At 45.8% G+C, this 12,356-nt stretch overlaps 1 protein-coding gene and 1 long non-coding RNA gene across 5 annotated transcripts in view; both read right to left on the bottom strand.

Moving 5' to 3' along the window:
• Positions 1 to 468: 468 nt before the first annotated feature.
• On the bottom strand, positions 469 to 7,597 carry LOC129695367 (uncharacterized). Of its 2 annotated transcripts, XR_008723149.1 has the most exons (3): positions 7,247 to 7,597; positions 6,015 to 6,092; positions 469 to 1,473 (listed from the first exon to the last, which is right to left on the bottom strand). It is a non-coding gene; the product is annotated as an uncharacterized LOC129695367 (long non-coding RNA). The 2 variants fall into 2 exon arrangements; XR_008723148.1 differs by having other exon boundaries at positions 6,015 to 7,597.
• Positions 7,598 to 9,099: 1,502 nt separating this feature from the next.
• LOC129695366 (uncharacterized) overlaps positions 9,100 to 12,356 on the bottom strand; it is a 67,147-nt gene continuing 63,890 nt past the window's right edge. For 2 of the 3 annotated variants that reach the window (XM_055632253.1, XM_055632252.1), the window contains exons 8-9: positions 10,320 to 10,379; positions 9,100 to 9,600 (exon numbers count right to left, since the gene is read on the bottom strand). In XM_055632253.1, coding sequence (XP_055488228.1) covers positions 9,299 to 9,600; positions 10,320 to 10,379 — 362 coding nt within the window. In that variant the 3' untranslated portion in view covers positions 9,100 to 9,298. Of the gene's footprint in view, positions 9,601 to 9,654; positions 10,380 to 12,356 lie in introns of those variants that run through there. The other variant, XM_055632254.1, reaches the window with a different exon arrangement.

Genomic DNA, 12,356 nt, shown 5'->3' with positions numbered 1-12,356 from the left:
CTCCTATGTGTGACCTGATCAAATGCTTTCTGAAAGTCCAGGCAATTAAGGAAATCAATAGATATTGAATTAGTGCAGGAACATGATGCCGGGAAGGAATCATTATTACATTGAGTAGTTCAGCAGCCACAAGAGGCTGAATGGCCTACTCATCCTAATTAAGACCTATCTTTCTTTTATCATCCCAGACATCCATGACAAGCTGGAATGACTGATGAGAAAATTTACAAGACTATTGCCAGGACTCGAGGGCCTGAGCTATTGGGAGAAGTTGGGCTGCATAGGACTTTATTCCTTGGAGTACAGGAGGATGAGGGGGGATCCTTTGGAGGTGTATAAGATCGCGATGGAATAAACAGGTAAATGCACAGAGTCTTTTATCCTATAGGAGTATAGGAGAATCATGAACCAGGATAAATTTGACTTTTACTTTTGACTTTGGCTTTGGGAATATTTTTAGGGTGAGAGGAGAAAGATTTAATGGGAATCTGAGGGACAACATTTCACACAGAGGGTGGTAGGTATATGGACCAAGCTGCCTGGGGTAGTGATTGATACAGGAACGATCACAACCTTTAAAGGGCATTTGACAGGTACATGGATGGGGAAAGTTGAGAGTGACATGGGCTAAATGCAGGCAGATGGGACTAGCATCAATGGGGCATGTAGTTGGACTCAAGAGCCTGTTTCCGTGCTGTATGAACCAATGTTGTTGCCAGGATCAGTAGAAAGACTGAATAGAGGTAAAAAGCCTGTAAAAAGAACGACTAATTGAAGTACTGTCACTCTGTGAGCCAGCAGTTATTTCACATCCCTATTTTCCCTTGAATTGAGTGGCTTGCTGAAGTATTTTCCCAAGTACAGATAGGAGTCACACTTCCTTTCACAATTCCTCCAAACTACACCCCACCCAGACCTGCTGAGTTCCTGCAACAGATTGTTTGGTGTTCTGCGATCCACCCTTGCAGTGGGCCTCAACAGACGGAAGAACAGCTGATTTCCTTCCCCAAAACGCAAACATGTGTAATCTCACGACAATATGATAGTTTCATGTTCTGAAGATGAGCAGGGGAAAGGTTTCCCCAAATACCCGCGCTCCAACATTCACTTTTCAATTATCCATTCATTACTATGTTTCAGAAGACTTTTGCTGAGCTTTGACTCCCTGTCTTATGATAGTGACTGCACTTCAGAAGCAGTTCGCTGGCAATTAATTGATCTGGTTCGTCCTGGCACTGTAACAGATGATTTTTTGCCGATGAACTCAAATGCACAGAAGCCTCCGAAGTGTCACAGACGTCCTACAGTGGGGCACCCCCAGTCCCGGGTCTCAAGCGTTCCAATTTAACTCATGATCTGTACTTCAACGTTATCCGAAAATATCAGGGAGGTTTGTCATGAGCAGGAGGTTTTATTCTCCACTTGCATCCTTGGCCTGTTCTTTTGTATATACAACCGTTGCATAAATGCAGCCTGGAAGATAAACAATTCAATTTTTATGATTTTATGTTGTCATTGTAAGATTCTTCTATCTTGATTCAAACCATTGAGAACCATAGTTATACAACACGAAAACAGGCCCTTCGGCCCAACTTTCCAATGCCGACCAAGATGCCCCATATACTCTAATCCCACATGCTTGTGTTTGGCCTATATCCCTCTTAACCTTTCCAAACCATGCACCTATCTTTTAAATGTTGTCAGAGTATTTGCCTCAACTACCTCCTCTGGCAGCTCGTTCCATATACCATCACCCTCTGTGTGAAAAATTTGCCTCTCAGGTTCCTATTATATCTTTCCCGTCGCATCTTAAACTCATCCTCTCGCATTTGATTGCCCTACTCTTGGAATAGATAGGTATGCAAACAACCAATCCATTCCCCTCGTGAGAGGAAAACTTCTAATCTCTCAAACTCAGAGCCTATCCAGAACTGGAACCCTCTCTGCAAATTCAGTCAGCCGTCCACCCCAGATCCAACATTCCCTCTCCATTATCGTCTGATGGCCACTCTCCCCAGTCTTTCACTCAACTGCTGGTTAGACAGGTTAGATAAACTGATGATATGGTCATCCTGGTTGATTTGGGCTCCTTGTATTCTGGTCCTTCTTCAATTGTGCCTGGGTTTCCCTGGACCTGCCCTCTCAATATTAGAAAATTGCTTGAATTCAACCCAGTTTGAGCAAGGCCAGGCCCTCTCACCCATCAGAGAACCGGCTTGTCAGAGACTTTCTCCTCTATATTGCGGGTACTCTTAGTCTTCTCATTGCCAGAGGGAATTTGCCCCATTTCGAAGCTCTTTGCTCCCACACTGACCCCTTCCCCCCATCATCCATCCAACCCCCTGAGACCAGGATCATCAGCTGTTTATAGAGTCAGAGTCATACAGTATGGAAACAGGCCCTTCGGCCCAACTTGCCCATGCCTTCCAAGATGCCCATCTACACTAAGCCCACTTGCCCACATTTGGCCCATATGTCTCTAAACCTTTCCTTTCCATGTACCTGACCAAATGTCTTTGAAATGTTGTCATAGTACCTTCCTCAACTACCCTCCTCTGGTAGCTCTGACCACCACCCTCAGTGTGAAAATGTTGCCCTTCTTTTTCCTATTATATCTTTTAGCTCGCACGTTAAACCCAAGTCACCTGGTTCTTGAGTTAAACCCATGTCCTCTGGTTGACAGCCAACTACACAGAGCCAAGCTACTGTCTGAGGAATCTTGTCCACAGAATGTAAGGAATAGGGAGGGAAGTTGGCCATTCAGCCATTCAACATGATTTATGATGGACATTGAAGCATTAGTCAAGCAAAAGGGGCATATGTCAGATATAGGTAGCTGGGAATCAAGCAAACCTCTCAAGTATAAAGGGTACACAAAAAAGCTGGAGAAACTCAGCGGGTGCAGCAGCATCTATGGAGCGAAGGAAATAGGCAACGTTTCGGGCCGAAACCCTTCTTCAGACTGATCGGGGGCGGGGGTGGGCGGGGACAAGAAAGAAAAAAGGTGGAGGAGCCCGAAGGCTGGGGGATGGGAGGAGACAGCAGGGGGACTGAGGAAGGCGAGGATCCTGTAAGGAGTAACAAAATTGGGAGAATTCGATGTTCATGCCCCCAGGATGCAGACTCCCCAAACGGAATATGAGGTGCTGTTCCTCCAATTTCCGGACTGGACTACACTTCTTCCCACCCTACATCCCCTACTCCCAATTCGTCCGTCTACGCCGCATCTGCTCCACGGATGAGGCATTCCACACCAGGACATCTGAAATATCCTCATTATTTAGGGAACGGGGGTTCCCCTCCTCCACCATAAATGAGGCTCGCACCAGGGTCTCTTCCATACCCCGCAACACTGCTCTCTCTCCCCATCCCCCCACTCGCAACAAGGGCCGAGTCCCCCTAGTCCTCACCTTTCACCCCACCAGCCGTCACATACAAAAAGTAATCCTCCGTCAGTTTCGCCACCTCCAACGTGACCCCACCACTCGCCACATCTTCCCATCTCCCCCCATATCTGCCTTCCGCAAAGACCGCTCCCTCCATAACTCCCTTGTCAATTCTTCCCTTCCCTCTCATACCACCCCCTCCCCGGGCACTTTCCCTTGCAAACGCAAGAGATGCAACACTTGTCCCTTTACCTCCCTCCTCGACTCCGTTCAAGGACCCAAGCAATCGTTCCAGGTGCGACAGAGGTTTACCTGCATCTCTTCCAACCTCATCTATTGCGTCCGCTGCTCTAGATGTCAGCAGATCTTTATCGGTGAGACCAAGCGGAGGTTGGGCGATCATTTCGCCGAACACCTCCGCTCGGTCCGCAATAACCAAGCTGACCTCCCGGTGGCTCAGCACTTCAACTCCCCCTCCAACTCCGTCTCCGACCTCTCTGTCCTGGGTCTCCTCCATGGCCACAGCGAGCAGCACCGGAAATTGGAGGAACAGCACCTCATATTCCGTTTGGGGAGTCTGCATCCTGGGGGCATGAACATCGAATTCTCCCAATTTTGTTAGTCCTTACTGTTTCCTCCCCTTCCTCAGTCCCCCTGCTGTCTCCTCCCATCCCCCAGCCTTCAGGCTCCTCCTCCTTTTTCCTTTCTTGTCCCCGCCCACCCCCCGCCCCCGATCAGTCTGAAGAAGGGTTTCGGCCCGAAACGTTGCCTATTTCCTTCGCTCCAAAGATGCTGCTGCACCCGCTGAGTTTCTCCAGCTTTTTTTGTGTACCTTCGATTCTCCAGCATCTGCAGTTCCTTCTTAAACACAAGTATAAAGGGTGTAGGCTTACAATTTAGAGCGAAATAAAGAGGACAAAAAGAGGACATGAGATAGCTATGGCAGATAAGATAACGGAGAACTCAGAGAAATTCTCGAAGTATATTAAGAGCAAAAGGCTAAATAAAGAGAATAGGATCAACATGGTCATCCATGGGAGATGGGCGAGGTTTTAAATTAACATTTCTCATCTGTATTTATCGTGGAGAAGGTCATGGAAGTTAAGGAATTAAGAGTATTGAATTGCAGTACATTGGAACATATCTACATTACAAAAGAGGTGCTGACAGTCATAAGACATATTTGGGTAAATAAATGTCCGAGGCCTGATGAGATGTATCCTAGGATATTGCGGGAAGCTAGGGAAGAAATTTCAAGTGCTCTGGCAGAGGCATTTGCATCATCTTTAACATAAGTGTGGTACTGGAAGATTGGAGGGTGGTAAATGTTGTGCCCCTATTTAAGAAGGGCTGCAAGTACAAGACAGGGAACTACAGACCAGTGAGCCTGTAGTGGTGAGGGAATTACTGGAGGGGATTTTGATGTTAATTCTGGCCAAATTGGAGATGCCAGGACACTAAAATTGTGTAAAGGCTTCTGGTCTGCTAGGCCATTTGGTCAATTTAAATGTGCCTTCTGCAGAAATGGGACAAGCTGCAGAATGATGTCAGCTTGTCTGGAGCCTAGATAAGAGTTGTAGGAAAAGAATGGGACTTCTGCGGATTCCTACAATTAGGTGTAAATTGCATGAAACGGATTGGGTGAATGCAAACCAGACATATACATTGTTAATATTGTTCCAAAGCTTTACTTTGCTAGATGTTGATTGGATTAAGTGTTGAGCCTTGTCTAGGTTTCTTGAATAACAAGGCACATGTTGCTATGTTTGCTTCCTTCCAGAAGCTCTGTTTGAATACAATGTATTAGTTACTGTATTATTGGGTTAGGGAAATGTCTATCATGTACTGTGTTAATCGATATCTGTTATTGGACTGTAAAGAGACCACCCCCATATGATTCGGCCCCTCAAGGTTCGGGCACCTATAAAAGGCCACTCCCACGAGGTCCTGAGTCGATCTTCTGGGAGAACGTTTGGGACTGTGCGACTGTTTGGAGCGTCTCTGCTTGCACAAGGCTAGGAGAGCTTGGCCAAGCAGATACAAGGATCGAACCCACAGTGGTTAGGTATAGTAGTGAGGAACCGTTATTGTGTATTTCCAAAATAAAATTTAGATGCACAAGGGCTTGACTCGGTATCTTATTGACTGAAACTAGACTGGGGGGAAGCGTAGAATGAGCTTTACAAGGATGTACAAGGATGTACCCGGATTTGGAACGGTAACGACTGATGAGGGATAGTTAGCATGGCTTTGTGTGTGGAATTTGTGTGTGACTCATGAATTTGACTGAGCTTTTGATGAGGCGATGAGTCTATTGACGAGGGCAGAGCTGGTACACATTGCCTGCATGGACGTTAACATGGCCTTTGCCAAGTTCTCACATGGCTTACTAGTCTGGAAGATTAAATCACCTGAGGTCTAGGGTGAAAGAGCCAATTGGATATGAATTTGGCTTGGTGGAAGGTGGTGGTGATGGGTTGCTTTTCAGACTGGAGGCCTGTGACTAGTGGTGTATCACAGGGATCGGTGCTGGGCTCACTCAGTATGAAATGGGTTTGATGTGTTCCCAAGGGGTGTCCTCGCAGATGTGTGTATTTTGCCGCTCACGGTGTGTTCGGTGGTCCTTACCAGTCTCCTCCTCTTTGCAGGGAGGTCTTTGAATGTGCACAGTACTGTACAGAGTGTTATTCTGATACTCCTGGGGATCTGAAAAGAACACAGATTGTTATTGCATTCCAGCATCGCTCCCCCACTGTATTCTACCACTCAAACCACCCACTCCCATTTAAACGACATTGGGACAGGTACTTGGTTTGGAAAGGTGTATAGGGATATGGGCCAAATGCAGGCAATTGGGACTAGTGTGGATGGGCATTTTGGTTGGCTTGAGCAAGTTGGACCAAAGAGCCTGTCTCTGTGCTCTATGACTCTATGAGTCCCCACCTTTGATAATCACTGTCTCTTGCCTGTTCCGATTGCCCCTCCTATAGTGGTCCATCTTTTGCCAAGACTGTTCTTCACCCCTCATTATGATAAGTGGCATGCCCCAAGAGAACCCTCGCTGCTTCTGTACAGAACCGTACTGCAGAATAGACAGCATTGTACTTCCAGGTCTAACGCTTGGCTGCCCGTTGGTGGGAAACGGAAAATAAACAACACCAGGATCTCTAGTAACTCTATGTCCTGGGTCTTTGTTACTACTTCCACCATGTCTGGCCTTTGCTGCACCTGCCCTGAATGTTGGATATGGAGAGCTCTGGATCACAGGCTCGCTGGGAAGCCCAGTGTATATTGTCAGTGCCAGTGGATGGTTCTAGTCAGTACATCAAGGGTTTGCCTCCCAGCCCGTTGGGGACACTATTTTACATGGGGCGTCCACACCACCACGTTGTTTCACAGCTCACCGTGTGCTTACTGTTCCTTACCTATCTCCACTCCTACTCGAGAACGGCTTTGAACGTGAACAATGCTGTAAATGAGGGCATGGCTTTGTGTGTGGAATTTGTGTGTGAATTTGACTGAGCTTTTGATGAGGCGATGAGTCTATTGATGAGGGCAGAGCTGGTACACATTGCCTGCATGGACGTTAACATGGCCTTTGCCAAGTTCTCACATGTCTTACCATTCTGGAAGATTAAATCACATGAGGTCTAGGGTGAATGAGCCAATTGGATATGAATTTGGCTTGGTGGAAGGTGGTGGTGATGGGTTGCTTTTCAGACTGGAGGCCTGTGACTAGTGGTGTATCACAGGGATCGGTGCTGGGCTCACTCAGTATGAAATGGGTTTGATGTGTTCCCAAGGGGTGTCCTCACAGATGTGTGTATTTTGCCGCTCACGGTGTGTTTGGTGGTCCTTACCAGTCTCCTCCTCTTTGCAGGGAGGTCTTTGAATGTGCAAATTGCTGTACAGAGTGTTATTCTGATACTCCTGGGGATCTGAAAAGAACACAGATTGTTATTGCATTCCAGCATCGCTCCCCCACTGTATTCTATCACTCAAACCACCCACTCCCATTTAAACGACATTGGGACAGGTACTTGGTTTGGAAAGGTGTATAGGAATATGGGCCAAATGCAGGAGATTGGGACTAGTGTGGATGGGCATTTTGGTTGGCTTGAGCAAGTTGGACCAAATAGCCTGTCTCTGTGCTCTATGACTCTATGTAGGTATGTTGCAAAACCTACCTGAATCGTCGTTGAGAATCTGCCCCAGGCTGTGTGCGCGATTTTGGCGCTGTTTAGAGGGGGCGTGTTTAAAACGCGATTTTTACTAGGCTGTTGCAATCGAAAATGTTCAGCCTAGTAAATCATTAATGGAAAATCGCTGAAAGAACCCGTCGCAAAAGGTATCATTAGTTTTTATGGCCTTGTATAATAGTTATAGTAGTTTAAAAATCACTCTCTAAACCCGCGACCTCTCGCAGCCCCAGGGTTTTATAAAGCAAACAATTAAAGGTATGTACCTTATTTTTACATTAAAAGGGGCTTCTTACGAACCCTGTATATAAAATTTTCTATAGCGAGTAGCTCATTTTGGGCTCTTTATATCCCACAGTATTTTTCTGGGCATTTGAGGCACAAATACACTGCAATGTGAACGTTTTAAACCAGCGCGTTCACAGGAACCCACTAGAAAGCCGATTTAAAATGGACTTTAATTTACAGCAATTGAACACTAAATTCCTTTCATTTGGCCTATAAATTGATGTAAATGAGATTTAAAAATCATGTTTTATTGTGAATTATTTGTGAATATTATTGGGACACTTAGTCTATTTAAAAATGTTAGTCATTTATTAAGAAATGGATAGATGTTTAGATCTAGTAATTGAAGTTTGAAATTAGCTACAATTGGGTAACTAACTAATTATATGCTTTAATTTCAGGTCATCCAAGTAAGATTATTTTATATTTGTTTCGGAATGGTTCAATCTATGATAACTGAAAATTTCATTCAGTTCTCTTAATTTTTAAGAAGGTTATGGGCTTTTGACTGTCCATGATCACAGCTTTTTTGTTATGTCCATAGAAAATCTATAGGGAACAAGATGCTAATTTCCGAGTATGAAAATGGCCATAACTTTTTTATTACTTGAGATATGAAAGTGAATTAGGTGTCAAATTAAACTTATTTTTATGCTTTATCTGCTGGGATAAATTGCAGACTTGATTTTTTAAATCTCAAACTTTTGTAACATTGCTACTCTATGAGTCCCCACCTTTGATAATCACAGTCTCTTGCCTGTTCCGATTGCCCCTCCTATAGTGGTCCATCTTTTGCCAAGCTGTTCTTCATCCCTCATTATGATACGTGGCATGCCCCAAGAGAACCCTCGCTGCTTCTGTACAGAACCGTACTGCAGAATAGACAGCATTGTACTTCCAGGTCTAACGCTTGGCTGCCCGTTGGTGGGAAACGGAAAATAAACAGCACCAGGATCTCTAGTAACACTATGTCCTGGGTCTTTGTTACTACTTCCACCATGTCTGGCCTTTGCTGCACCTGCCCTGAATGTTGGATATGGAGAGCTCTGGATCACAGGCTCGCTGGGAAGCCCAGTATATATTGTCAGTGCCAGTGGATGGTTCTAGTCAGTACATCAAGGGTTTGCCTCCCAGCCCGTTGGGGACACTATTTTACATGGCCCGTCCACACCACCACGGTTGTTTCACAGCTCACCGTGTGCTTACTGTTCCTTACCTATCTCCACTCCTACTCGAGAACGGCTTTGAACGTGAACAATGCTGTAAATGAGGGCATGGCTTTGTGTGTGGAATTTGTGTGTGAATTTGACTGAGCTTTTGATGAGGCGATGAGTCTATTGACGAGGGCAGAGCTGGTACACATTGCCTGCATGGACGTTAACGTGGCCTTTGCCAAGTTCTCACATTGCTTACCATTCTGGAAGATTAAATCACATGAGGTCTAGGGTGAATGAGCCAATTGGATATGAATTTGGCTTGGTGGAAGGTGGTGGTGATGGGTTGCTTTTCAGACTGGAGGCCTGTGACTAGTGGTGTGTCACAGGGATCGGTGCTGGGCTCACTCAGTATGAAATGGGTTTGATGTGTTCCCCAAGGGGTGTCCTCGCAGATGTGTGTATTTTGCTGCTCACGGTGTGTTCGGTGGTCCTTACCAGTCTCCTGTTTGCAGGGAGGTCTTTGAATGTGCAAATTGCTGTACAGAGTGTTATTCTGAGACTCCTGGGGATCTGAAAAGAACACAGATTGTTATTGCATTCCAGCATCGCTCCCCCACTGTATTCTACCACTCAAACCACCCACTCCCATTTAAACAACAATGGGACAGGTACTTGGTTTGGAAAGGTGTATAGGGATATGGGCCAAATGCAGGCAATTGGGACAAGTGTGGATAGGCATTTTGGTTGGCTTGAGCAAGTTGGACCAAATAGCCTGTCTCTGTGCTCTATGAGTCTATGAGTCCCCACCTTTTATAATCACTGTCTCTTGCCTGTTCCGATTGCCCCTTCTATAGTGGTCCATCTTTTGCCAAGACTGTTCTTCACCACTCATTATGATACGTGGCATGCCCCAAGAGAACCCTCGCTGCTTCTGTACAGAACCGTACTGCAGAATAGACAGCATTGTACTTCCAGGTCTAACGCTTGGCTGCCCGTTGGTGGGAAGCGGAAAATAAACAACACCAGGATCTCTAGTAACTCTATGTCCTGGGTCTTTTTTACTACTTCCACCATGTCTGGCCTTTGCTGCACCTGCCCTGAATGTTGGATATGGAGAGCTCTGGATCACAGGCTCGCTGGGAAGCCCAGTGTATATTGTCAGTGCCAGTGGATGGTTCTAGTCAGTACATCAAGGGTTTGCCTCCCAGCCCGTTGGGGACACTATTTTACATGGGGCGTCCACACCACCACGTTGTTTCACAGCTCACCGTGTGCTTACTGTTCCTTACCTATCTCCACTCCTACTCGAGAACGGCTTTGAATGTGAACAATGCTGTAAATGAGGGCATCTGGAGAGTAATAATAATAATAATAACTTTATTTATAAAGCACTTTAAACAACTGCAGTTGCCACAAAATGCTGTACATGAGAACTCATGGACAAGAAGTTATTACTAACCATTAAAAACCGTAAAACAAAGGATTATAAAACAGTAAAAATCAAAAGACAATAAAAGCAGTAAAAACAGGAACAATGTCTCAGCCAGTGTCGAAAGCCAGTGAATAAAAATGAGTTTTTAGGGTGGATTTGAAGATGGACAGTGAGGGGGCCTGTCTTATGTGCAACGGCAAGGTGTTCCAGAGTGCCGGAGCAGCAACAGAAAAGGCTCTATCCCCTCTGAGCTTCTGCTTAGACCTTGGTACCTCAAGGAGCAGCTGATCAGCTGACCTGAGGCACCGGGCAGGAGTGTATGGGTGGAGCAGCTAAGGGAGGTAAGGCGGGGCGAGCCCATTCAACGATTTAAAAACAAATAAAATAATTTTTAAATGAACTCGAAAGTACACCGGGAGCCAGTGAAGGGAGGCCAAAATTGGCGTAATGTGCTCCCTCTTTCGAGTTCCGGTTAAGAGGCGATCTGGAAAGGACACAAATTTACTGCACAACTTCATCGCCTTGCTATCTTAACCTCACAATCCCAGCCCCTGAACTACTATCTCCCTTTTTGATGACCCTCGGCTGTCCTTGATCGGACTTTGTTGGCTTTACTTTCACTAAATGTTATTCCCTTATCATGTATCGATACACTGTAAATGGCTCGATTGTAATCATGTATTGTCTATCTGCTGACTGGATGGCACACAACAAAAAGCTTTTCACTGTACCTCGGTACACGTGACACAAACTAAACTGTAACTGTCCAACAGTCTTTCTCCCCCCCATCCCTAGCCCTGACAGCCCAATCTCTCCCCTTTCCTATCACCCTACTCCCTTTTCTGCAGTTTTACTTCCCTGCAGGTGGAAAATAGAATATTGACAAGGCCCTGGAGGCAGGAATCTTGGGACTGGCATTGTTTTGCTGCTCACCATGTGTTCACTGTTCCCTACACATGAGGGGGTTATTTGATTGGCAGGTGGGTTGAACAGTGGCCAGAGGTGAAAGACTGAAGGTGTGAGATAAGGATACATGTGAATTGTGAAGCCAGAGGAATGAATGTGGGTGGAGGGGGGGAGGGGAGCATTAATATGGGTGCTCGTCCTGTTGGGGCACAGAGAAGAGAGAGGTGGGGTGGGAAGGGGGTGGGGAGAAGTGTAGATGGGTTTTGCTGGTTAGTTACCTAACATTGGAAAATTCAATGTTCACACCGTTAGGTTGTAAACAAACCAAGCGGAATATAACCTGGAGTATTGCGTACAGTTTTGGTCTCCTAATCTGAGGAAAGACATTCTTGCCATAGAGGGAGTACAGAGAAGGTTCACCAGACTGATTCCTGGGATGTCAGGACTTTCATATGAAGAAAGACTGGATAGACTTGGTTTATACTCTCTAGAATTTAGGAGATTGAGAGGGGATCTTATAGAAACTTACAAAATTCTTAAGGGGTTGGACAGGCTAGATGCAGGAAGATTGTTCCCGATGTTGGGGAAGTCCAGAACAAGGGGTCATAGTTTAAGGATAAGGGGGAAATCTTTTAGGACCGAGATGAGGAAAACTTTTTTCACACAGAGTGGTGAATCTCTGGAACTCTCTGCCGCAGAAGGTAGTTGAGGCCAGTTCATTGGCTATATTTAAGAGGGAGTTAGATGTGGCCCTTGTGGCTAAAGGGATCAGGGGGTATGGAGAGAAGGCAGGAACAGGATACTGAGTTGGATGATCAGCCATGATCATATTGAATGGCAGTGCAGGCTCGAAGGGCCGAATGGCCTACTCCTGCACCTATTTTCTATGTTTCTATAAGGTGCTGTATGGTATTACTTTAACAATGGGGGAGGCCCAGGACAGTGAGGTTAGGATGGGAATGGGAAGGGGAGTTAAAATGTATAGCAA

The sequence above is a fragment of the Leucoraja erinacea genome, chromosome 3 (assembly GCF_028641065.1).
Source record: "Leucoraja erinacea ecotype New England chromosome 3, Leri_hhj_1, whole genome shotgun sequence".
Classification (NCBI taxonomy): Eukaryota; Metazoa; Chordata; class Chondrichthyes; order Rajiformes; family Rajidae; genus Leucoraja; species Leucoraja erinaceus.
Note: the sequence above shows the minus strand (reverse complement) of the source record. Positions and strands in the feature narration are given on the sequence as shown.